General features: G+C 43.0%; 1 protein-coding gene across 1 annotated transcript in view; it reads left to right on the top strand.

Annotated features, from left to right (window-relative positions):
* The first annotated feature begins 1,023 nt into the window (after nt 1–1,023).
* Nucleotides 1,024–26,470, top strand: part of lpgat1 (lysophosphatidylglycerol acyltransferase 1) — a 35,424-nt gene continuing 9,977 nt past the window's right edge. The window contains exons 1-6 of the mRNA XM_034580533.1: nt 1,024–1,659; nt 2,363–2,615; nt 11,044–11,162; nt 13,604–13,699; nt 16,737–17,016; nt 22,386–22,512. Coding sequence (XP_034436424.1) covers nt 2,378–2,615; nt 11,044–11,162; nt 13,604–13,699; nt 16,737–17,016; nt 22,386–22,512 — 860 coding nt within the window. The 5' untranslated portion in view covers nt 1,024–1,659; nt 2,363–2,377. The remainder of the gene's footprint in view (nt 1,660–2,362; nt 2,616–11,043; nt 11,163–13,603; nt 13,700–16,736; nt 17,017–22,385; nt 22,513–26,470) is intronic.

The following is a 26,470-nucleotide window of genomic DNA, read 5'->3' as shown; positions in this document are numbered from 1 at the left end:
GTGAAGTGAGGTGATGAGAATGAGTCACAACATTAGAAAAACAGTAAATTGCTCATTGAGACTAAAACCATCAGCACCTGACATCAGGGAGTTTGCGCACAGAGCGACCAGCTCCAGGTGAACCTCGGTGAAGTGAGAGGGATCAATACCATGCTTCAACACCGGCTTTTCAAAATAAAAAAAAGCTAAACTGATTACTGTATAGTAAGTCATTTTAGTATCTCATTAAACCAAGGAAATTCATTTTATATTTCTATGAAATATTAAAATTAAGACTGACTTCCTCACCTTGTATATTTGGCCATAATAACAAAAGCTGCATTGGATTTGTCATCTTGAGATCTGACAGATTTAAGGATATTATTGAGTATGATTCTGATTCTATCGTAGTCAGCTGTAATATTTATGCAGCATTACAAGCTCACTAATCGTGAATTAGGAATAATGGTCTACAACCAAGGTATATACATTGATAATATATATATATTATGTTAAATTATCTATAAATATATACTGTCTTCAATAGGACAAACTGGATAACCTTATAAAGGGGAGGTTCAGGTTTATCACTTGAATTTTGCTTCATTAAAATACAATATCTATTTCAGAAGGTTGTTTTATCATTGAAATCTTAATTATCGACCAAGTCCTACATACAGAAGCAAGATAATAGGAAATAAAGTATTGAAAAATATAAGAATCTAAACATGAAATACCCAGTGTTGTAAACTAACTACGTAACTCAAGTACATGACACCACAGGAGCAGTTTGGAGGCATTTTATGTTTTTTTCTGTTGTGTTTTTAAACGTTTGAAGAAGTGATCCCCATATACTTCAATTGTATATGATTTGGCTGCAACACTGTTTACCTCTGAGTCTCCAGAAGTGTTTTGTGGACTCAAACACTTCACCCTCACTCCTCCATCGACACAGTGGTGAGGAGAGAATGAGTGAATTTTCATTTTTGGGTGAACTAACCCTTTTTAAAAGCATTTAGAGTTTTGAGCTGCGGTTTTTATTTTGAAGGCGCGGCGGAGCGGCTTCCGCCCTCACCGTGTTGATCTTTGGTGAACGTTGACGCGCTGAGGGTCGGGGTCTGGAGGGAGATAACGAAGCTGCCGCTGCCGACAAACCAGCATCTACCCCCCCGTGTGTCCGATGTGCATACGCGGTGTGAACGCGAGGCAGCGTCCGTGCAACGAGCAGCGTTGATCCGAGGCCCGGCCCGACCCGCCTCCCTCCCGCGTACCCGTCAATGGGAGCTCGGTAGCTTGCTAACTCCACCACGACGACGACGATGATGATGCATCAGTGGATTTATCCCGGTGTCTCCGACTGAGATGGAGCCAGCGACGTCCGAGCGGAGCTGCCTGCTAGCTAGCTAGCGAGCTAACGGTGCTCGCCCCCCCAGCAGCCCCGGATAACGTTAGCTAAATGGGTGCAACCGCGGTCTCGCCGTACGGGGTTTGCTGCAACATCGACGGACGTTTCCGGCGCTGTCCCCGGGTTTGATCGAGAGGAGAGGGACCATGTCGACTTAGCGAAAAACCGCTAACCGAACCGTTTAGGATAGCCACACGTGATACGGTTGATCTCGCTCCCTCCAGCAATTACCGTCATCCCCGGCCGCCCTTGGATGCTTCAGTGACATTACGCGGGTGAGTAATCACGAGATAACGGACTTTAAACCCAATTACGGGGGGGGGGGGGTCTGTCTACAATCTGGAGGACACTGAGCTTTGCGCCAGACATCCATTTGTTATCGTGTCATTAAAACACACAGCAGCCCTTGAGCTCATTAGCGTCCACTGTCATGTCTATCGGGGGGTTGCACAATGTTGATAACGCCCGGGGGGTTGTCACCGCTCCTCGCACGTTTCTCCCAACATCTGCTCCCCCCCTCCCCCGGTTCTGCTAACTCAGCCCACCGCTAGCTTGTGCTCCACCACGTCCCGTGCGACTCGTCCTTTTATGGCGCTGTCTTTGCGCGTATCGCCGGTGCGGCTAGGCTAACAAGCTAACCGCTATCAGACAGGGGGGGACACAGCCACAGCTCAGGTTAAATCTCCGGGATCTTAAAGCAGAAGATCGCGACCGTCCTCCACGCGTGTTTCGGTTAGATGCAGTGAAACAGCCTCAGCCTCAGCCACACACACGCAGACACACACACACACACACTCCCCCCCGGGGGTGATAGCTCCAACATTTGGGGTTTGTCCTGCGGATCTGTGTCCCCCCTCGTCCTCCTCAAGTTGGTTTGTTTACACTGAGGTCGTGCACACAACACACATGAGCCCTGCTGTGTGAGGTGGAACCCCCCGAGGGGAGATGCTAACCCGCCGCTGTCTCTCTCTCTTCCAGACGGTGCGTTTCAGGATGGCACAGCTCTTGGACGAGGCCGGCAAACTGGGCTGGGCTCTCCTCACGGCTGCGCTCCGGTTCGTGTTCATGGTCCTCAACAACTGCGTGGCCATCCCGTCCTACTGCCTGTACCTGCTGCTGCTCCAGCCGCTCAGAATATGGGACCGCTCCACGTTCTGGCACATCGAGGGACTCATGTTCAAGTGGATGCTGGCCATGGTGTCTTCCTGGGGCTGGATCGCAGGCTACACAGGTAAGACAGCGTTTGGTGCACATGGTCCTTTTCTTGCAAGCGGCTCACCGATGGGTCACCAGGCACACAACTGCCCTTACAGCTGTGAAGTTCAAACCCCCTGTGAGAGACAGGCTGTTTCAATTGGAAGAGATAAACCTGCTTAAAGCCAGGAAGTTGTTGAACAACTCTCCAAAATCCTGGTTATAGACTGTATATGGTGAGTAACACTAATCGACAACACTGTTATGACATGATTACGTTTTGTTCATGTTGTATAAACTAAGCAAAGAGGCCACACAAGTATGTAGGTGCATGTTTCTTTTTTATCTTTGCCGAATAACGGCTTTTTTATTTTAGTGCCTCGGTTTATTAGCTTTTTAATGCCCTCTGCACCAAAGAGTAAATTGACGGATGTTTCCACGCATATATTTCCAAATAGTCACGCTCCTTTTTTGCCTTACTAAACTGCAGTGGGGCTAGTTTCTTCCCAGCTGATGACCACTGGTCACCGTGTAAACATGGACATCAATGTTGATTTTCTACACAACCAGTATTTTCTCACCTTGATTAGAAATCAGTCACAAACGGCAGAAGAGCAGATGGTCGCATAAAGATGAGAAGGTTGAAGGAAAATGAATAAGAATACTCAGCTTTGTATTGACTGTTAAGTGGCACAGCTGCTTTTTTGCTCCTCTTTCAATAGAGCGTTTACATCCACAGAAAGATGACGTACGTCTATAATAGCAATATTAAATTCTATGAAAAATCCATTATCTTCAGAAACACAACTTAGTCTTTTTTATTTTTATATTTGGAAATTACTTTTGGCACATCTGATACTATTTGGCATCCACGTACAAGGACTATCACTTGTAACGCTGAAATGAATAATTGATTGGTTGTACTGTTTGGAAAAGTGAGAAACTGTTGGTGGAATTTCTAGAGAAAAGTACGATTGTCTTGTTCCAGATTTTCTAACGTGAGGATTTGCAGCTGTTCAGTTGTTCCCTGTCAGACAGTAAATGATTTAGCTTTGTGTTTTGTACTCTAGATTATTTTTTTGGAACAGTACAGAGAACGTACAAACTGACACGTGTATAAGAAGAGCAGCGGGATCGCACAAGCAGTTGTTAAATCCCCTCAGCTGGCTGGTTGAATATGTTGAAGTGATTCAGGCTGTCGGTGGTGTTTGGTTGCACAGAGCAGAGAGTAAATGCTTACAAATTGCTAAGTGGTGAACACGGGGAGCAACAAGGCGCACTGATTAATAATGCAAAGCCCTCCACCTATAGAACACCTGGTGTTTTGTCGAGGAATATGAGTTACACACCTGTGACAGAGGTTGAAAGTGAGCTACGACCAAATTAAACATTCACCTTGGTGACTTAAGTTTAATGCTGACTAGCGGCACATGCTGTAATCCACAGTCTGGAACTTTCATATTAACTTCACACTCATTCACATAAAGTTGGGTCTGAGCAGTCACATCTGAATTCATGTAACTTTGCAGCCACAGTTCCTCATCAGACGTTTATTAAGGAACAGTGAGGTATCAGGCTATACAACCATTTAAATTTCACTTCAGTGCGCGTCATGTTCCCACGTGATTTTATATTAGAATACGAAGACTGAATGGTGCCACAGGGGAGTGCGAGTGCAAAGATAAGAGCCTTAGAATGAACTTACAAGAAGCTATAGACTATAATAAAAGAAGCATTTCACAATGAGTTACACAGAGGAATATGAGATAAGCCCAAGTGTGACGCACTGCAGCAGACGGATGGCATGACATGTACAGTCAGTGTAGTTAACCTGTATACCTGTGCACGAACATGCAAACTCAGCTGGTTAAACTTTAAAATATCAAAGCTCAAGTTCATTTATCTTCCACGAGGGTTCGATATCGATATCTTAAGAATTATTCACAATTTAAAAAAATATATACTGGTCGAAAATGCTTTGCTTCCTAGTATCGGCAACAGCTCCAAAAATCCATACCAGCCAGGCTCTAGACAAACTAGTGGACAGGTCAGCTGGCAGTAGCACTGGACCAGGTGCATGTGCTGTGACCTGAACTCAAGGCTACTGGGACAAGGATGGGTCGATTCTCCCTGGTTTTACAACTACAGTACATACACATCACTGTAGAGGCCGAACAGTGATGCTTTGTAGATAACATACAGTACATCATGTTATCAGTGCCACATACTGCATATTCTTTATCATGAGGACAACTTGTACAAAGGACAATAATTCTGGAGAAGAATTGCTGTGAAAGTTTTTAGTTTGACCCTTAAACTCGAACTTTAATCTTAAGCTCCTCACTGAGGCTTCGTTTTTATACTTAACCTACTTAACCTGCTGCAGAATCATTTCAACGTTACACTGACTTGTTAAACAGAGAGTGGCTCCTCGTTCATTCCCACCTCACTCCCCGAACACCTTTTCTTGCACTGTGTAAGTTTGGTTGAGCTGGTTCGTCTCTGCGTTACACTGCCAGTGGTCGTCAGCTCGCTTTAAGAAGAAGTTAGCCTGGTATTATCAGTCTAAACATCATGGCAGAGGCGACTATCTCTTAGCATCTACATTTTAGCACACAACTGTTGTGGGTTCAGATGGTTTTGTTCTATCTTATTAGCCGAATGCCGACTAAACACAATTGATTGTATTATTTATTAGTGATTGATGGCTGTTAGCTTCTCGGGGTACACAGAGCTTTCAGTGGGCTTAGATTAGATAAAGCTATATTATCTAATTTATCCAAACCTAAACTTGGATAAGTCCCTTTTGAAGATGCTCCTGTCTGCAGCATTAGCAGTCTGACACTAGCCATTGCTAATATGCTTCACTGTTGCTGCTGGCTTGTAGTGGTGCATCACAAACCGGTTTTCCCCAAACACACATTGTAATATGTAATGTAATCAGACACATTGTTGCTGTTGGTTGGACAAAACCAAACCTTTGACAACATTAAAGGACGCTGAGGTGAACGTTGTCACAAGTGTGGTGAATGTGGCGTGAACGTTTGCGGCGCTAGCCCCCAGCAGCCTTCTCTCTTTGCATGGTTAACTTCCTTGCTGACTGTGGTTGTATACCAATATGTTCTGACACAGTCTGTGTTCAACCTTATTTTTCGTTTCCCAGATCATACAACTGATTCAACTACGATGGTTTTTTAGGATTTTATCAGTCAGATTTTCAACCTTGCTGCTTTACAACATCTGGGCATGAGTTCGGAAACAACAGTTAATCGGCATTGCACACAAAAAAATCGTAATTATTAGTTAAACCGACTATTTTTTTTTGTTCCGGCTAGTGAACGTAGCAAAGTGAAATCTGCTGACTGCTTTTGAAAGCTTTTCATTTAGGATACGTTTGGTGTCTCCCCAGCAGACTGTAGTGAAAGTGTAATGAGTGTAATGTATGAAAACATAATATGGGTCTAGAGATACAGTACATGCAGTCATGCCTTGTAGCTCAAGTGAAGGAGGTGAACCAGCTTGGAATAATGGCCCTGCTGCTCCAGTTCAGTTCAGAAGGCAATAACATGAATAGAAATTAACATCACTTTTGTTCTGAAGCCCTGAAACATGTTTGCATAAGAGAAGGCTGATGCTTCGCTCCCCGTGGGGAGACGATGGGGTATTGATGTGGATGAGCAACACATTATGTGGTAGATCCATATTTTAATGTTAATGTGTTGTGATGCAATTGATTCAACAAACCTTTAGAAAGAATGGACGGGGTCAAATAGACTTTTAGCTTTTAATGACGGTAAGAAATTAAAGGATGAAACCCAATTTGTTCCATTGAACCAACATGGAGACCGATGGGCTGGGTTCGATCAACATGAATAACATGCGTTGATTTTAGATGTGAGACAGTGTGGATATTCTCCTACCTGGAAATAACCTGTTACCATTTACACAAGACACAAGATATATGTCCAACCTGGTGTCTCGTATCTTTGCATATATATTTGGTCACAGCATCAGTGCCCGTGTTCCACCTCTCACTGTCCTTGTATATAGTTTATTGCATAAATTCACCACTTCTGAAGGGCTGTATGTTTGGTGTTCCCGGTTGAGATTGTGCTGCACCTATTTGGAGCCTCACTTTTGTTGTATACTTAAAGGTGGGGGTGGGTGGTGCGATACCATGTCATCAGTCAAAGTTTGCAGATTGCCTCATTATTGTTATCATGTTATCACAGCCCTGCCTTGTAAAAAAGGAGTCCACTTTATTTAAATATCCTCATTCACCCTGTGAGTAGGAGCAGCACGGTGAGGCTGTTGTTGGTTATATACCTACATGTATGTAGGTTTCACTTCCTCCCACAGTTCAACAACAAGTTTTGTCAACTGGAGACTCAAAATTCCCCTGCATGTGTGACTGGTTGTTTGTCTGTATATCAGCCCCGTGATGGACTGGCAGCCTGTCCATGGTGTGGCCTGCTTCTGTGGCTCTAGCCCTCGGCCGTCCTCATAAGATAAGCAGCATAGCAAAGGAATCTTCATCTTGAACCCAGCAGAATCAAAGGACAGGACTTTATACAAAATGTACTTAGTCTTAATTGTTTACAATGAGTTACCAGGACGTAAAGAAGAACAACGCGTGGGGACAAATGTCCGACATTGATGATGTGCGTGACCGCGATGGAAACGTCAGAAAGACACACAGAAAACAGATTCATGAGTGGCCATACTTCTAACTACTTCATATCCATGCATGTGGAAACACTGAAAGTCTTTTTCAGACAACATGCATAAGGCACTTTTTTTTTTATAATTGACCAAATATAAGATATGTACAGAGTGGGACATTTTACTGTTGAAAAATCAGAAGCACCACAGTGGCGATGATGCAACCCCCCCCCCCCCACACACACACACATGCTGTATATACCCCAATTCAGGCAATGACCCAGTAGCCAATAAGGTTTAACCATCACTGGACACTTCCCCTTTCAACCCTGCTTTGCCACACGGGTCTTATTGTATTTTGGTGCTCTTTTCTTTTTCTCATTTGTGAGGGAGAAGCTGCGATACCCTGCCTCGTCTCTCTCCCTCTCCAGCGTAGAGAAAGAAGGCAAGGTCAGCGGTCCACCGTTTAGCTGACCAGTGATACCGGATTGGACACGGTGTCTGCAGTTTGGCTGTCGTCCTGCTGCTGTAACTGTGTCATCTCTCAAAGACAATTTCCCTAATGTATTCTATCCGACAGATGACCTATCTCTGTGATATCATTTACGCTCGCCTCCCGCAACAATGAGAACTTCAGCCGGCATGATGGCATGCTCCTTATGAAATGGCATTGCCTTCAGGGTACGAATACCGAGTGTCACCGATGTGTCATTCTTCCAGAAGTGGGCTCTCAATTCCCGTCCTCTTGAGGCATTGTTCTTTTTTTTTTTTCTTGAACATGCCCACGACTTGTCCAACTCATTCCTCTTTGTTGAAATCATCTTTTTCTAACCCCACGGAGCTCCGGGGATTGAAGCTCTCCATCGCTGCGAAGGATTTCCGTCAGTTGGATTCCAGAGAGACGGAGTGGGGTTTCCCTGCAGGTCTCGTTATTGCGTGCATTTCCTGTCCCGGCAGTGGAGCTGACCTGAGACTGCACTTCCCCCCCTCACATTTTTCATTTGAAAATAGTTTTTAAATGAAAACATACGAGTGTGGACGTTGCTTTAATATGCAGAGCTGCTAAGGTGTATTTACATTGCAAAGGAGGATGTAGAAGGGCTGTTGTTGTCATCCCTTATCTCACTTCAGATGCATTTGCTCCTTTGTTGCAGCTCCTGTGTGTATCCCATCAACAATCAGCTGCAAGTGACTGGTTCGTGAAGCAGACTACATGCTCTCAATGGCCCCTTTTATACAGAGGTCCTGCTTTATTGCTGTTGTGAAGACACCTCACTATGCCACCTTTGCTTGTTTACAATGAACCAAAGCCAGTTTAATATCATCGGTATGTGTAATCTTTAGATAGCATACTGGCGTTCCAGAATCTGAGGCTTGACTTCTAACACAACAGTGGCGACATCTGTCCTGCCCTGTTGAAACTCCCTGTTTACTCGAGCACTGTAACAACCAGATCTGACATTTTGAAGCTGGAACAGCAGTTCCCCAATCTACTCCTGAATTGCAAGGGAGAATAAAGACCTTGGTCAGGATGTCAAAGGGGCCTTTAGAGAGCTGACAATGTAACGAGACCACTGGAGATCTACTCCCATAGGTGCTGATAGAGACACTTGTCATTTTTGGGTTGAATACATTTGTCAAGTAGAAACACAGAGCGTTTTAATAGTAGCAAGAGTTCACTGATTAGCTTTTCACAGCAAGGCCGTTTTTTAATATTCCCCAATCTTTAAGTGAATCTTTCCTGTTCAAATGATTGAATACATATCTACATACATTGTTCATGATCATAGTCACAAATGATGCACACATTTGTAGAGAAACCAAACCACAATCGAGGCAGATCCACCACAGTTTAGCAGTGATTTGAAGCTTCTGCTTCTTCACCCTGACTCACCCAAACGTCCCTCTCTATGCCATGGACACAAGATTATAGCTTTGACTGGCACAGTTGACTGACCAATAATTATTATATAATATTAATCTAAACGGCTCGGTTGTGACATTTGCATGACGCCACCTTTACGGTCACAAGAAGAGGAGATGAGTCATATCTCCACAACATGTCTGATCGGAACTGTTCGGTGGGTAGATGAGACTTCCATGTACCTATGTGCGTTATGTGCCTCTTCTTGGCCTGAAGAACTGCAGCTTGCAGCTTTGTATTCTTTTGATCACTTTGACAGTGAACAAAGCCCCGGTTCTGTTCCCAGTCGCACATCCACACCTTTTGCTGTTTGACTGGGAAGAGGGAAGCATTATTAATGGGTTGCAGACATGCAAATGAGCCTGATCTCCTGTTGTAACAGGATGTAGACTTAACATGCTGTTATCCAAAGTATTATTTCAGCCAGGGAGCTCCCAAACCAACGAGCTTGCTGTTATGCTAACGTGTTGCCACAAAGCCTGATGATTACGTCTTCTACCTGAGGCTTTTCAGGCTTTAATCTTTGTCAAGTAGCTGCTGTGTCCTTTACTAAAAATACATTAACTAAAAAAAGAAGCAAATGTTCAACTTCAGATACTAAGTATAGATGATTTTCTTTCGTTCAACTTAGCCCTTGTTGAATAATCATACCAGTGTGACTCTGGAAATAGCTACAGTTTGAATGCATTTTATTTCTTTGACCATGTACGATAAAGGCTAATAATGATATACTTCATAATAAGAAATATGAATTGTAGCGAGTACATCTTAGATATTCAGTCTATGCATTTGTTTTGAAATCATTTAGCACTTCTACACCTTGTGGCTGCACCAGAAACCACATGTGAGAGTTCAGTGAGAGTGGAAGCAGGGATTCAACAGTCTGTGTATTATGCCATCAAATTACAGACCTTTCTTTTTGACAGTTTCTTCAGCACTGCTCAGTGGTCAATAGTGAAACTAATTGTGATGCCATTTCCTGAAACTCGCTTCTCCTTTCTTTTTTCAAAACATGGCCAGCGTTTTTTCTTTTTCTCAGTTTCCTTTTCCCATAATTTAATAAGCATATTAAGTGTTGACTAATTCAGTACTGGATAATACCTCAAATCTACAGGATGGAATCAGCCAAGTCATGTCTGGAGGAGGACTGACACTTATTTGGAAACGGTGTGAAAGTGTAAATGTTTTTGCAACCCACAAATAGTCGGCTTTATAGTCTGTGCCAGGATCCTTGTGGTTTAAGGAACAAGAGACAACTAGTTTTAAGTTTTAGTTTGACCAAAATGACTGGAGTGTGTATCCTTGGATGAGGTGTGCACTCACTCTATTTACAGGTTCTCTGTGGAGTATTTGACCAGTAGTATTGCTATGTATTAAAAACTTAAGTTGTTATTTCTAATACACTAAACATATGTGTGCGTGGTCAATATATTGGGCTTGTTTACTTGTTAGTGGTTGTTGCCTTGACAGAACTTATTCTCCCGACTTGCCTTACGGTAAATTCTTAATGTAAACAATAGTATTTCAATAATGCACCTTACAAGAAAAAATTGGTTTGATTACAGCAGTATCCCTGGTTGAATCAGTATTGAATCGATTGGAATTGGAAATCAAAGTAAATTGGAGCCGTATGAATCGTTATAGAATCAGTTTGGGAAATCAATGGAGATAAGTCATATAAAAAAGTCTGAATAGGTATAACATTCAGCAACACTTGTAGTTTAAAGAACAACTTGAGACAAGGAATTTGGGCTTTTAGATGTTAGTGGCTTGTATTATGTTTTGAAATAAGAAACATTACAGGGCACTTTTAAAAGAAATTAATAAAAATCAATTTAAACTGCTTGTTAAACAACACATTCTCTATTTTGTCTTGCAGTAACAGAGTGGGGTGACGACGTGCGGCCCATTACAGAAGAGGAAGCGATGGTCATAGTCAACCACCAGTCCACAGGAGACGTGTGCACCCTCATGATGTGCCTGCAGGACAAGGGCACGGTAAGAAGAAGAAATCTGTCATTTGTAATTCTATCTTCTTGTTCTGTTATTAGAGGCTGTCTGGGCACGTTTATATTACCCCAGTTACACCTCCATTAAATACCTTTTGTGTGACTGGGCTCAGATATAGAGCTTGACTACATGGAAGTGCAGGTGTTAATGCACAAGACTCCATGAGGACAGATTGTGATTCAATCAGCCAAACCACCTCCGGAGATGTGGTCAGGGATGCATTGTGACCACAGTCGGCACGATGTCAATACAATCGTGATGTAAAACTACTTACAACAACTAAGTGAGCAGAAATGATTATGGAATTCTTGAAAAGGGAGAAAAGCCCACACACTAAGCCCATTAAAGGATTGTATTTGTCGTAGTGATGTTTGAAGCTCATAAGGTCACCTTTTCAAGAGCAGCCATCCTATATTTTCCTTTGGCAGACGTAATAATCACACATCAGCGTAAAAGTGATCAAACATGATAACACAGCTTCATGAACGGCTACCATCTTTTGTCATTCTTCTCCAATCTCATTTTGCTGTTGGACACTGGCGACACATCGACACCAGATGTAAATGAAATCTGTTTGAATTGATGTAGATTTGTACACATTTCTCTAAAAACGGTTAATTTTAATTCGATTTCCAAAGTTGACAGAGAACAGGGTTCACTTTAACTAGCATGACAAGTTCCTTTTTTTTAAAATAATTTTATGCAGCTGTATATCAACTTCTTCTGTTTATTTCACTTATTTTTTAATGAAAAAATATTTATAATTTATGTTTTTTGTACTCGCATGACTTTCTGATCGTCCCTCAAGGAGGAGGCAGTTTTTATCTAGTACAGGAGAGAGACATAGTGACGAGATGACGCCTTTTTCAAGTCAGTACAGTGGAGTCAGTAGAGACAGGCGGTGTTTTGCTGTGGTTTGCTGCATTCAAATTACAAAATGCGAGTTTCCCATTTGTCAGGCAGCCAACAACAGAAAACTGAACCAGTGGCTGCTTTGCATTCTTTCACACTCGTTATTGTCAACAGGTAGGGAAGAGAAACATGTCCACACAACAGGGCACACACCCCCACCTCTGTTTATACAGGGTACTAACTTACTCAGTATGTATTAGTGTAGGATACAAGTTTACATGGGAAAAGAGGTGTCATGCTTAGTGTAGTTGTCTAGATTAACAATAACCTCTGTATTATACAAGACATATTGAGACATGACATTAGTGATGAGAGAGAGGAGCTGCAAAAGCTTTCACTGTACTTGATTGTGTCCGTGAAGGCATATGTCCTAGGTGTCACAAGGTTTTTATATGCAGTACATGTACCTCATTCTCGTCTAGTATGTGCATTCTCAACTTTGTTCACGCAGATAAGCATTATGAAAAGTTTAGCTTGGTTTGGTTATGAGGCTGTAGGCGAGAGAATAGGTTACATTTGAATCATATGTGCTTTAGTTTCAACTTGAAGTGTGATTGGAAAGTAAAGCGACGCTTACATCTGTGTTCACAACAGCGTTAACTTCGAATGACACCTAGTAGAGCCCATACCTCCAACCATCCTATACGTGATTCTCTTAGTTCTTATAGTAGAAATATATAAAAGAAAAAGGAACTTCAAATATTTATCTGTCGATGGAAACCAATGTTGCATATGTCAACTAGAAAGGATCCAGTTTAACAACTTTTAACAATAGTTGTGAAACAAATAACTTAAAGAATTCAGTTAAGTGTTTTTTGCATAATTCTGCTAACAAATAAACCAACAAGCAAACAAACAGGGGTCAGAACAAAACCTCCTTGGTGAATGTAACAAGTCCTTTTTATTACTGATGTTAGTAATCTGGTTGTTCACTAGTGTAGGTTGACATGGGGCCACCACTCTGTGTCATTAACTAGATGGTGATGTTGACCGGTCACGCACAGAAGTAGCTTTGGTTTCCAGCAGAAGTGAGTTTGAAAAGAGAACATCAGGAGTCACACAAACCTTTCACCTAAAGAACCCATCATTTGGATCCAGAACATGCAGCCTGTCGCCCTGAACACATCATCCTGGAGATTGGCTGTGGGGTTTTTTTGGATGGTGGGGGGGTGGGCAGCTGTGATGATGTGTGTTTTTGTTTTTTGGCTGGGGGCCGGCACTGCACTGGAGCTGCCGAGCTACACTGCACAAACATGATGACATGATCCGCCTCAACAACTGCATCCCTGGCCCAGTTTATCCTCTTAGCACTGAGAGAACAGTAAGCCAAAGCTGCATCGGTGCATGTCATGAGGCTGCAAGTGCTTTGGAGGGGGCAGTATCATTTTTTGGGGGGGGGGGGGCAGTGGTACCAAAGCCAAAATCCGGTGCTATTGCTTACAGGAGAATGAGGGACTTAAGTAGAATTACAAGGGGTTTGTTTCACATGTTCATTGTATTCCTGCTCTCTGTTTCAGGTGGTACAAAAGATGATGTGGTTGATGGACCATGTGTTTAAATACACCAACTTTGGTCTAGTTTCCTTCATCCACGGGGACTTCTTCATCAGACAGGTAAGATGTCCACGGCGCCCACAGAAGGTCCTAGCAGGTTAAATTCTTTGCAATGATTTGTGTTTGTTTTTGTTGCAGCAACCTTTTTTTAACATGCTATAGGCACTACTACATGCACTACACATGTTTACGTCCAGGGAGCTGCTTTTTTTAGCTGGTTAATTAGCCTCAGGGCTGCATAATCTAACTCCTGGGTACTGCTGGCTTGTTTTTACAGCGCTCTGCAAGCGTGGAGTCACTCCCCATCTGCTTGTCCCAGCTGGACGGCAGATATGTCAGCAGGCTTCTTACAGCCATGGTGTCCTCTGAAGTAGGATAATAGTGGTGGACAGTAGTGTGGGAGGGCTGCTCCGCCCCGCTGGGTCAGACTGACCCTTTGTTGTGAGGGCAGCTGGAGCGGAGCAGCCTGCACATGGAGCCTACAGGGCCGGGGAATTCCTGGAATTACATGCTGGTTGTTGAGCTTCATTTTTGGCAAATAGCTGACAGGATACCGTAAAACTGGTTGGATTTGCTCACAATAAGATAATTTGTATCTTCTATATTCCCAAGTCTATTAATTCTAAATTCCAGAAAATGTACATGAATTAAACATATTTTTAAGTAACACAGTTATGAAAGACCTGCATCACTTGAGGGCTCTCATTGTCATGCATTTAGCTCTGCACTGTCCGATCCCTCAACTAAATACTGTACAGACACTAATTCTCCATCTACTCCTTTTTTCTGCTGTGTGACGTCAGTCTTATAGTTGCAGACAGCTGCTAGCAAGCATTAGCTACCCAGTGGGGTTGTTCGCTAAAGTCCCATAAAAGGCGGCAGGTGCACATGTGTGAATATTCATGTCACAGATAGAAGGTTGTGACTTTTTGTGCATGTTAAGAAACCTTCATTTTCACAATCCAGGCCTTTCACTTCCTGTTCCAAAACAAAAAATTGAATTATCTGTATCTCTCATCCCCACTAGTGAATGACAGATTACATCAGTTTTAACATTTGAAGCTGTAAATGTCAGGAAGGGCTAATCCGTTATCTCCGTGGTCGTGTTTTCTCTGTGGGGCTATAGGCAGGACTGGCTGGAACCAGGACAAGAGTCTGAACATATCGTGTTAAATGACCGATGGGTTGTATCTGTGTTTGTGTTTGTCCACTTTTGTTTTTGTCGGACGAAATGGCCCACACATTCCTGTTTGACTTTCTGAGCTGCAGAAAAACTTGTTGGCAAGAGGGAATTACATTTTTTTGGGGTCATGGACTCGCATCAGGCACTGTGCCGAGGGTTAGGCACCAGAGGTCATTTCTGTCCTCTCCGCCTCTGTGTCATTCCCCTCTGACATTCATGTGTGTGCATCCCTGAAACCCTTCCCCAGAATACTTCACACTTCCACACGGCACAAACATCTGCCCCAGTCTGCAAAGCATCTGCTGTCCACTGAAGCTGGCAGACATGTCTCATTATGCCCAGCACAACACGGCACACTGTGATGGCAGTCACAGTTATGTTATGGGCGTAAAAAACAGATTTGATTATTTTTGATGTACTGTCCATCAAATGAAAAAACTCAAATAAAAAAAAATACTACTTATCAACACTTAAGTCTGGCGCTGCAGTTTGAAAGTGACAGTGTCTGTTCTGAGCAGCAGCAGAGTCACATCACAGATTAAATAAAGGAGACTTTATCAGATCACATGACGAGAGGAGACTCGACCGACAAGGATGATCTGAAGTGTTTCAAGGGACATTGGTGGCCCCGGGCAAAGCAGTCTTCAACCAAGGCTGTTGGTAGAAAGCCAGTTGCACATTTCCTCATCAGGGGGGTTTCCAAACACGGAGTTGATGGACAGTCCTGTTCACAGTCTATCATAGGATATTAGGAGGTTCTCACAAAATTGTTGTAACTGTGGATCAGGGCCCCAGACAACTGCCTGCTTTGCCTCCCCTGTTGCAACGCCCCTGAGGATTTGGTGTCGGAGGATCCTAAAAACGTCACAGATGTTTTGGTGACACACCGACAAAGTGTGGTCAGTGTGTAAGAGAGAGAGCGAGGGCGATGCAGAGGGCTACACACCAAGTTAGAGATGTGTTATTATGAGAAGTCGACCGCTACAGTCTGGGTAATTAATGGAAGAGTGAGGTTGCCTGCAGCAAAATATAACATTACAGATCTTGGTTAACACGGACTCCACAGAGTCTTTTCTTTTAAAATGTCCTGTGCAGTCTGTAACACTGGTGTTGTCATTACCTGCTGGGACAACTTCCACACCTTGGCACCCCTTATATTTACAACCAGTGTCTAATAGACTATCGTTACTCCCTTGACCCCAGTGTCAAATCCAGCCCCAGTTCCAAATACAAGACTATTGATTTGCAAAGAAATATTGTTGGGTACATTTCCTTCAGTACACTTGGCTCTCAGAAGCCTCAGTCCAACCAGAGCAACTGTTCCAGGGTCATGAATACGTTTATCATGTGTGAATCAGACTGTGTCGCTGCAGCTAAGAATAGCACATCATAGTTTTTTTGTTTTGGCAAAATTATCACACGTTTTGTTGTGTCGCAGGCGGTTTTACTACCAGCAGCCGTGCAGATAAATCCCACGTGTGCTCACATGACGCACACAGAGGCCAGCCCGGCTTTGCTAATGCATTTAAAATGGCTTTTGACCAGACCTAACTAAAAATCAATCCCGCTCCTTCTGGTCCTGTCCATGCTAATGCTCTTAATGTTGTCAAGGCCGTCATGTTTTGCATCCGTTTGGGTTGTGCCAGTGATGTTGCTCTGACTGCACCACAGTGTTGCTGCAGCCAACTTCAGGTTTTGTGTTTTTCATTTGCTTATTAAGTTGATGAATTTAGCATTTAGCTTCTACCCCTAACCCTGTTTGTTAATTAAATGCTCACCCACTCTCAAAGATAGTCGCTGTATTTTCTGTCTTACCTTTTTACAAGAGTAATAGTAGCTTGAAACATCCGTAACTCGACCAACAACCTGTGATGATTATGTTGTTTGAATGTTATGTTTCTGTTGTTCCTCCAGGGTAAAGCCTACAGAGACAAGCAGCTGGTCTACCTGAAAGATCACCTAGACAAATATTACCACAGCCGCGACAGGAAGTGGATAGTGCTGTTCCCAGAGGGCGGCTTCCTGCGCAAGCGGCGGGAAACCAGCCAGTTATTTGCCAAGAAGCACTCGCTCCCCCACCTGACCCACGTCACGTTGCCTCGTCTCGGGGCCACGCACGTTATCCTGAAAACCCTCTCCGCCCAGCAGGAGAATGGCAGCGTGGGCATCGAGACGGTGACCGCCAACCAGATAGGTAACTAACACGTTAACATTCGAAAGGTTTAAAGTGTTTCAAAAATGAAAGTAGGGTGAAACCGCGAGGAAACCCCCACTTCTCCTAAAGTCAGTGACCAGAGGTTCTGCTCTTATTTATATATCTGTTCTGTGTTTGGCTCAGCTTATTATTAAGTATGTGACAAGGATGGAAAACAGACCAGGTTTCAATTTCACTAAAAGCTGTGTTTAAGAAAGAAAAATAACCGGTTTACAAAAAGGGAGAACAAGGAAGTCCACTCCACCAGGAATATATGCAGCTTTTGTGTCTTTGATTTTTTTTTCCCCCCTTGTTATTTCTGCCTTTTATAAAAGGAGAAATCAATAAAATATTAGTCATAAAAAATGAATGGATGAGTAAAATATCAAACAAACCAAAACATGGAGTCTGGAAAGAGTCTGAGAGCAGAGCTGTCGTATTCAGAGAAGGTTGAAACAGCACAATTACTTAAATGGTGTCATATTTTTCTAGCTTCTTAAAAATCTGTAAATAAATGTCATAATTTCTAAAAATGAGTTCTGTAGAAATCTTTGAAAATTATTTCTGTAGAAATTTCCCATTTTTTCCCCATTCTTTGACATCTTTGTGAACTCCCGCCCTGATGTGTTCAACAGTTCTTGATCATATGTGGTGTTATGACAGCTGGAGGGCAGGGAAAGAACATGCTTCCAACATGAAGCATTAAACCATCACCTCCGTGTCCCACAGTCCTGTGGGAGTCCTGTTTTAAATGAAAGGGGACTGCTGGTGGAGATTGCCAGCAGAGGAAAGGGGTGACGTTCACTGAGGTGCCAGAAATTGCATCAAGGTCCATGAAACCCCAGTGGTGATTTGCAGGAGTCTGTTTTGTCTGACTAGGGACCAGTCCTAAATACAGCCAATGAGGAGGCAGATAACTCTGCAATTAACAAGCTCTGAGAGGGAAAATTTCATCTTTTTCACTTTTTAACAATAACAAGAGAAAACAAACATCAAAAACCAAGTGAGGTGTACGTTTCTAAATCAACAGTCTTTATGTCCTTGTCTCTAAAAACAGTTCAGCAAGATCCAAGTGTTGATATCACGCTTGCTGCTGGTTTCTCTCATTTTCTGGGAAAGGTCTGAAAACTTAAATACATCCCTGGCTATGCCTGCTCATTTAATTACAGTTTGTACAGATAAACTATAAAATGCTAAAATGCTCCTCAAGGTTAACTGTATATTACCCCAAAATATGTAAATCACATGACCACAATACATGGGATTGTTGCTCATAAACCCTTAAATCTAGATCATGGACCAAAACTACCTTTTCAGGGTATTAATCAGCAAAATTATCCTGATAACCTCCTCCTCAGAACCTTCCTCAGCAGAAAGCCCAGTGTCATAAACACAGACGCACTGAGATCTCGATGCCTGTGCACGCTGCGTACTCTGTTTACCCAGCGGACTCTGCTGGCTTCGCTTCAAAATCCATTTTAAGGGTGCCGCGTGTTAATAGTAATTCTGAGACTTTGGTGCCAGCATCATTGAGAGCGTGGTCCAGAGAGCTCAGCCTCCGTCGAGTTTGCAAACACAGCTCTGTGTTCATCAGCCTCAGCACTAATGGCAAGATGCTGTCTGTTTATCCCTCTGCAGGACGGACTGAAGGGGTTTCTCTTAATTAGCTGTTGTAAAAACAGTGAGCAGTGTCATTCGTTTGCTGAATTATGTGCCCTTTGTGCAGTTTTTTTGGCTTTTCCTGCCAAGTTACAGTCTTTGGCCTTTTCTTCAGTGTCAACATATTACAGCAGAGATTATGTTTGTAACCTCTGGCAGGAAGAGGGACCTTTTAGACACATCAGTCTTTGTGATATCCAATTGCACGCTTTGCTTTCCCGTGTGTGTGTGTGTGTGTGTGTGTGTGTGTGTGTGTGTGTGTGTGTGTGTGTGTGTGTGTGTGTGTGTGTGTGTGTGTGTGTGTGTGTGTGTGTGTGTGTGTGTGTGTGTGTGTGTGTGTGTGTGTGTGTGCTGCACTTCCAGTTCATGTTCCAGTTTGTTCTTTATTTATACATTCTTGTGTCCTTTCCTCTGTTCCAGCATCAGAAGGGGAAGCCGGTTGCTGCAGTAGTGCTTGTCCTTCCACTCGAGTCTAGCTAATGGCATTAAAACCTAGGGCAAGACAAAAAACCCACATAGCCAGAGGAGCGTTATGTCCCTCATTATCCTCTCTGTGTGTGTATGTGTGTGTGTTCAAAGACACAGCTCTGTCTCCCTGTGACCCTCCATGATGCTCTGCAGAGGTGCTCAGAGCTTGCTGACTCACTCGGAGACAAATGGGCCACTTGGAGAAAATAGGATTTGATGTAAATGTGTGTGCTGTTGTGCGTCGGCCATGCAATGTCACCCGAGCTAAATGCACTGCTCAGTGCAGATACAGAGCACGGGGGTCACTGGTTGCCACTGTAGCTCCCAGCCTGCAGAGACACTCAGTGTGCAGCTCAGGCCGATACGGTTTGTGTTATAAAACAGTTGGCAGGTAAGCAAAGTCCACAGCTGTGAGTCAGGTAGGGTGAGGCTCCGTATGACCCACAGGTAAATGCCTCCTGTTTATAGAGTTAGACAAATAAATTACGGAAAGTAAACCGATTAGTCATTATACCCGATAATCCTTATAAAACACCTCATATTCCTCTATTTGGTAAGGACTAGTGCTGTACCTGTTGTAAACATGCCTGTTTGGACTGGGCTATTTACTTGGCCTGTGGTTATGGTTCACCTGGTTATTCAAAGTTTGGTAAAGCTGGACTCTGTACGCAGAACCCTGAACGGAAAAATCAGTCGTATTTTTAGTCTCAGCTCCGGCTGCGACAAAGAGCTGTTCAACGGTTTATTCAAAATTGTATATATATTGCATGCATTGTGTGTTCAAATTCTCCATTGCTCTTCCTTAGATCCTCAGCAAACCATCTGCCAAGTTTGAAGTAGATCAGAAAATCTGTGTTGGGGGAATAAAGACAGCAATTCCTCACATTTTGAAAAATATATATAAACACCAACCGAGCAGATTTTACCAACTCGGCTGTTTAATTCACACAGATAGAAAGATGTTTGTTTAAAATCTAAAAGTATGAAATTGCTCATTAAAATACTTGGTAGGAAGCTGAGAATGACGATATTTACTGTGTTTGATATGAATTAAGTTTGATATTTAACTATTAGTGAATATTAAAACGGACGCCAAGTTTCACATGCATGACGGGACCTCAGGCTTTGAAGAGGAAACAACTGGTCACATTAAAATGTTCTTCAGGCGTTGCATTGAAAGCCTTGTTGAAAGTACTGGTTAAACCGGAGGTATGCAAACACAGGATTATTTATTTTGGTTCAAATAAGGGAGAGGGCTACACATAACTTTACTCTGTGATAGAGTTGTTTGTTGTCATGTAGTGGGAGATGTCACCAATGTCCATTTTAAATACCTGTCAATTCAATGTACTTCAACACATTGATTCAAACATTATATAAAAATCTATACAGCAGTAAAGCGTTGCAACATCGCCATCGATGGCTTAATAAACCCAGAGATTAGACAGTGGCATCTATCACAGTATAAACAGCCCGGATAGATCTATAATGGCTGCCAAACTCCATAATCAAAGTATTATAAATAGCTGGTGGTCTGCCGGATTGTGACGCTGCTGGTTGTTATGGGTGACACTGTTTGCAGGGAGGAACTCAAACTGACAAGGTGTCAGCCGCGATCTGCTCTAACCGCCGTTACTGTTGTGCACCTAAATCAAAGGATGTGTGTGTGTTTGCATACAGCTGTCTGTTCTCCACTATTGTTTGTGACGTCTCCATCTCACTGCACCCCCCCCCCCCCCCCCCCCGCTGCTCCACGTTGTCCGTGTTCTGTCTCGTGAGCAAGATTTCTGGTTTTCCTGACCCCGACACAGTGTAATTTCTCAGGGCTGATCTGCTGTAAAACATTTCTCTACTGTATCACGTAGCCATGGCATGTTTGCTTTGCATGAAGAAGTCGGTGTGTGGGGGAGGTGCTCGCTACACAGTCATTTTCAGACTGTACGGACTGTGACATTAGTCAAGCAGTCAAATGATGCACAGCTTCACATCAGCCTCAGTTTACATTTGTCCTCCTCGACTGAGGCTGCTGCTGTTGTTTTGCCAAGTTTGTGCTTAGAGCAACACTCACTCTGCATTTTAGCTAATGTGCTTGTTTTCTATCAGAACCCTCGGGCAGATGTTATGATTGTAATCAGTTTCATCTCTGTGCATCCAGGAAGTTAACAAGGCAGGGAGGTAATTAGACTCTCCAATAAATAATTTGAAATGCTCTCCCGCTACTTATTAGAAACACATCTTCTGTCGACATCTTTAAAAAAACGGCTCGAAACTTATTTTAATGTTCATGCCTCTAATTCATTTCAGCCACAACTTTTCTTTTATTGTAATCCAAACATTGTTTTAACCCTTTTCAAGGATTTTAGAGGTTTACGTACTTTATTTTAAGCTTCTACATTTTTCATGTAAAGCACCTTGAGCTGCATTTTATTTGATAAAAACTGATGTATAAATGAAGATTATTATTAAATGTAGGAAAAATGTGTAGCTTTTATTAAATGCACATCTTGCACATCAACGTACTACACAAGTAACACACAGATAATGCTTGAGTCCATGTCAGTCCAATGAATAACTGAGTTTATGTAGTAGAGTATAAACATTAGCCTTTTAATGCCTCTTTTCATTTATTATCTTTTGTTTATGCACAGGCGAGAGCAGAGCTGACCCAAAATAATGAACATAAATAATTGTACACTTGCAGCCTGCAGCTACAAACCAGTCCAGCAATCCCTCTTGCCTTCCTGTCTCAATACTTTCATCACCCATTCTCCCTCTAATCCTTCTATAGATTGTAAATGAAATAAAAAAAATACCAGAATGTGTGTTTTCATAGTAATTTATCGGTAAAATACCGTGTAAGCCATGAAGCTTTTGAGAGGAAAACAACCATTTTGCTGTGACTCACAGACGTAGCTTCCAGACAAATTCGGTCTGGTTGGGGCTTCAGCTGGTTTTCCACCAGTCACTGGCACATAACCAGCCTTCATTTGGCTGCACTGCTATGATATAATAATCTCCAGGGACACGTAATGGTTACATACTCAGTCTTTAAGATGGAGGAGGAAAGCGTGTATTGAAATGTCGTTGAATCTGTACGAGCTGTAGACTGATCTTGACCTGTGAGTCTGTCTGGTTGGACACAAACAGGAAAACTGTACCTACTGGACGTGTGGATATGTTTTAGGTATTTATCCCCGTGTGTCTTCTCGTCCATCTCACTCTCTGTGTTTCTTCCGTGACAGGTAACAAGCGTCGAGGCCTGCAGTGGGTAATAGATGTGACCATAGCGTACCCTAAAGCAAGACCCATGGACATCCAGACCTGGATCTTTGGCTACAGGCCTCCTACAGTCACACATGTACATTACAGGTAAGGACATTTCACTTTTACATCTGAGGTTTGTTCTTGCTTCGTGTATGATTCTGTAATTCTGTTATTCGCACGAGAGGGAACGCATTACCATTATCGCAAATTCATCATGCATCCGACATGCAATACAAACATCACACGGAAATTACATCATGAAGTAAGTGAAAATCTGTGTTGGTGAATTCAGGTCATGATTGCAGATAAAGGGCGAGTTATGAGAAAGACGGTGGCTGTGTCTGAAATCACTCACTACTTTATAGTGCTGTCCGAATGACGAGTGAGAATGTTTATTTTCTATTTAGTGGACGTATCCCACAATTCATGATAAGTGGTGAACTACTGATGGTCTCTAGCGGTTCAATAAACACCATTGTGCTCGTGCTGAATGAAAGGAAAACATCCGACAGACGAGAAGATACAGAAATGTATAATGTTGTGCCGTGTCTGAATGAAACGCCTTCGATGCTACTCAATAGACGACAGCGGCAAACAGAAAAGTCTTGATTGAAAAGAACTCAAAGTCGGAAGCATATTTTCTATTTATTCACGTGTGCACTATAACGTTCTCTACATGGAGCTCGGGGAGAATGAGTGAGTGATTTCAGACACAACCAGTGACTTTGCTCATGTCACACTCAGGCTCTCATTCATCTACCCATGTCTATGTCCTCTCCACCGACCAGAGAAAAGTAGAAATCTCCCTCATGAGAGGAATCACGTTACCGGGGCGTCACATCACAGATCCATGATAGGGTTACATGTTTCGTATATTTAGTGCTCAGACTTTGAGACATCACACCATACATGTGACTCACTTTACAAGCACTCACCTCCAGAGGTTTGACTTATCACTGATTTACAAGTCCACCCTCGAATAACACAAGTTCACTGCAGCCAAACCCACCTTGCATACCTCAGCAGAACCCACCTCAGAGTGAGGTCATACAATGGACCTTCACATGAGACACACCATCTGCTGAATGCGTGGAACATTCCAGTCCCTGTTCATGTTGCCTTGCTTTTCTGTCTCCTCGATTGGAATTAGCTTTCGATGAGGGTTTTTATCGCAGTTTAGAAAACATAACTCGTAAAAATTAGAATTCAGGGAAAAGAGTGTTTACTTCAGGGCTGACTTTGCATAAAAATAATGACATTTTTAAGCATCTACAAGGCCTCAGTGAGTTTCATTCCCTGCTATGATGTGTTAAAAAGATATTAATGTTTATTATTTTTAATTAAATTAGTCACTCGATATATATATATATATATTTATTTTTTGTTGTGCTGTACAAAAGGAGTTGAAGTCAGGGTTACCTATGGCCCTTTGACATTCTAATTTCCATTTTTCATACTTCACATGTTTTAGCGGTTTAATAATAGTCATTAGTTGAGGATAAACATTGGTTTAATTGTATAGTTTTCATTCTGTGTTTTTCTCGCTATGACTGGAGTTCTGCTGTTGTTGTACTAGTTGAAAGAAATTCAAGTGGATGTTATTGCTGCACAACATCACTGACTTTAAAAAGAAATGCTGCCGTAGTAGATTGACAACAGGACCTTTCATAGACAATAGAGAAAATTCAGGACAGGATACAAACTAAACAATCGTATTTACAATCAATATCCCACATTCTGTAGCTAAAACAAATCTCTGCTCTGCTGCAGAGTAAAGGCACTGCCCCTTGTCCTGCTCTCACTGCCCTCCAGCTTCCCCTCTGTTGCTACTCCCGCCACTTGAGGATATGATGAAGGTGGACCAGGACCAGACTCAGTCCAAGGTCCTCTGTGTATTGTCTCGACAGGGCAGATCATTAGGGATGTATCCAGGCTCAGGCAGGAGTCATCAAGTAGAAGTCGTCTTGACCCTTAATGTTCCCTTGCACCCCTCAACAACTTCCTGACACAGCTCCCGTAGTTGTGCACTCCTCTACGTGCACGGTGGGATAGGGGAAAGTAAAAGGTGATTTATGAACCCTGGCTTGCCGGGGCCTCTCTCTAGAGGCTCCTCTGCCCGCTTGGACTAAAGCAAAGGACTCATTAAGTCTCTAATTAGACGAGCAGAGGATGCACTAGTCCCATCCCACCTCGGGGACCCTCTAATCAGCCATCGACACAATCAGCTTCCCTCGCTCGGTCAGCAGCTCTGCATCCTGGGGACAGGCAGGGGAGGCACCCGACCAAGCTGAGGGCACAGCTGTTCCCGGCTACATGTGTGCACACTCCCTGCTCCCTGAGCCGACGGCAGAGATCACAGAGAAGTAAGATGCAGGTGCAGAGTCAACAAGAGGATTACTCTGCCCGCTGATCAAGGGAACACTGTGGGGGAGTCAGCGATATGATGCTGATAGGAGAGGTGGCTAGACGAGTGTGACCATGTTTCTGCTGTGTCAGTCCAGGACACACACAAACACAGCTTACAGACATGACCTCCTGGTAAAATCTGCAGAATTGGCTACGGAGTTTACCCAGAATTCACCTTTTATACATGCACAACGCAGCGGGAGGTTTTCTGCACAGACGCGTTCACAACAGCATCAAGTCAGAGACAGGATGTGACGTTTTAACTCCGCTGCATAGATCACGTCTGTTCGCACCAGCCCGACACCATCGTCAGATCTTATCACCACAAACTGTAGACATCTACGTGTGTGACGCTTTTTCACCGGGAGATATCTGCTCTCTTTTTGGTTTGCTTTTTTCATTTTTTCATCCAGTGCATATGAAAGCAGCTTATGTGTTAACTTCAATGTGAAAGTTCAGGGACTTTCCCACTATCTTGTTTGAGTGGCTTGCATCAGATTGTTGTTTGCAACTGTGTTGCACTGTGGTCATGTGTGAAAGGGAAGGATCATCTTTGTTTTGACAAAGAGTCAATTTGAAACATTAACATGCTAAAAGTGTTAAAAGACACAAAGTGAAGTAAAAAAACAAACCTGACTGATATTGGAATGAATACAGTTCAAAATAATTATACTAAAAGTCATGAAATGAATAGTGTTATCAGAGAACCGTCAGAATAGAGGACTGTCAGACAGTGTAGTGGCTATGACATCAAGCAGAGTGTCAGCTGTCGGCCTTTATCGGTGATTCAGCATATTGAATCTGCAGTGGAGGCAGCGGGTGAGAGAGAGGGAGCTCTCTGACTGTCTGCTCAGCTTAGCAAATCACCGATTTCACCCGTTTAGTGTGGTGTCACCTTATTTTTTGTTCTTCTACAAGCAGGAGAAGAGCAGAGACAGTTAAAGCACCAGCTGAGCAGGGAAATGCTCGGCCAGTTTGTTTTTGTTTCTTTTTGGAGATGCTGCCTCTTCTGGTTTTTATTTTTTGGATTATAAATACAGACTGCTGACCTAGTTATTCATTTCATCCCTCACAGGAATTTGAGCATAGGTGCATGTGAGCTGGTCGTGATCTGCAGCCTTTGTTGTGAGATGTACGTGAAGAATTTTATCCGTCTTCGATAAGTCACCTTGGAGCCTTAGATGCGACGGCCTCAGCCTGGCTGTTTTTATATCTGCCCTTGATCACAAACCGCCATTCTCCTCCTCGGCTGACATTTTATGGGACTGTGTAGATTACTGCCGCTCCTCAGCCTCAGTTTCAAAACAGTCAGCTGAGTATTGAGTAATATTCTAGATGAATCCACACTGAGCACACTTTTTATAAAAAAAATCCCTCTACCTCCCTCTTTCTGTCCCTGCCGCCCGTCCTCACCCCTCAGCTCCACCCTCCTCCCTCACTGTCTCCTGCCCTCTCTCCATATAATCTCAGCCTCCCAGGCTGCGGCATCATAAGCCCTCTGTGAATGGCAGATGGGAGAGCTAGGTGGGTGTACAGAGGCCAAGCGAGGGCAGTAGTGGGTGTTAAATATGTTGAAATCTTTTTCTTTTATAATGCACATTCTCCTCTGTATTTTTTCCGTGCTGCTCTGTGTGTTCTGTTTGGAAATCATCTGAAA

This window comes from Hippoglossus hippoglossus, chromosome 24, assembly GCF_009819705.1.
Source record: "Hippoglossus hippoglossus isolate fHipHip1 chromosome 24, fHipHip1.pri, whole genome shotgun sequence".
NCBI lineage: Eukaryota > Metazoa > Chordata > Actinopteri > Pleuronectiformes > Pleuronectidae > Hippoglossus > Hippoglossus hippoglossus.
Note: the sequence above shows the minus strand (reverse complement) of the source record. Positions and strands in the feature narration are given on the sequence as shown.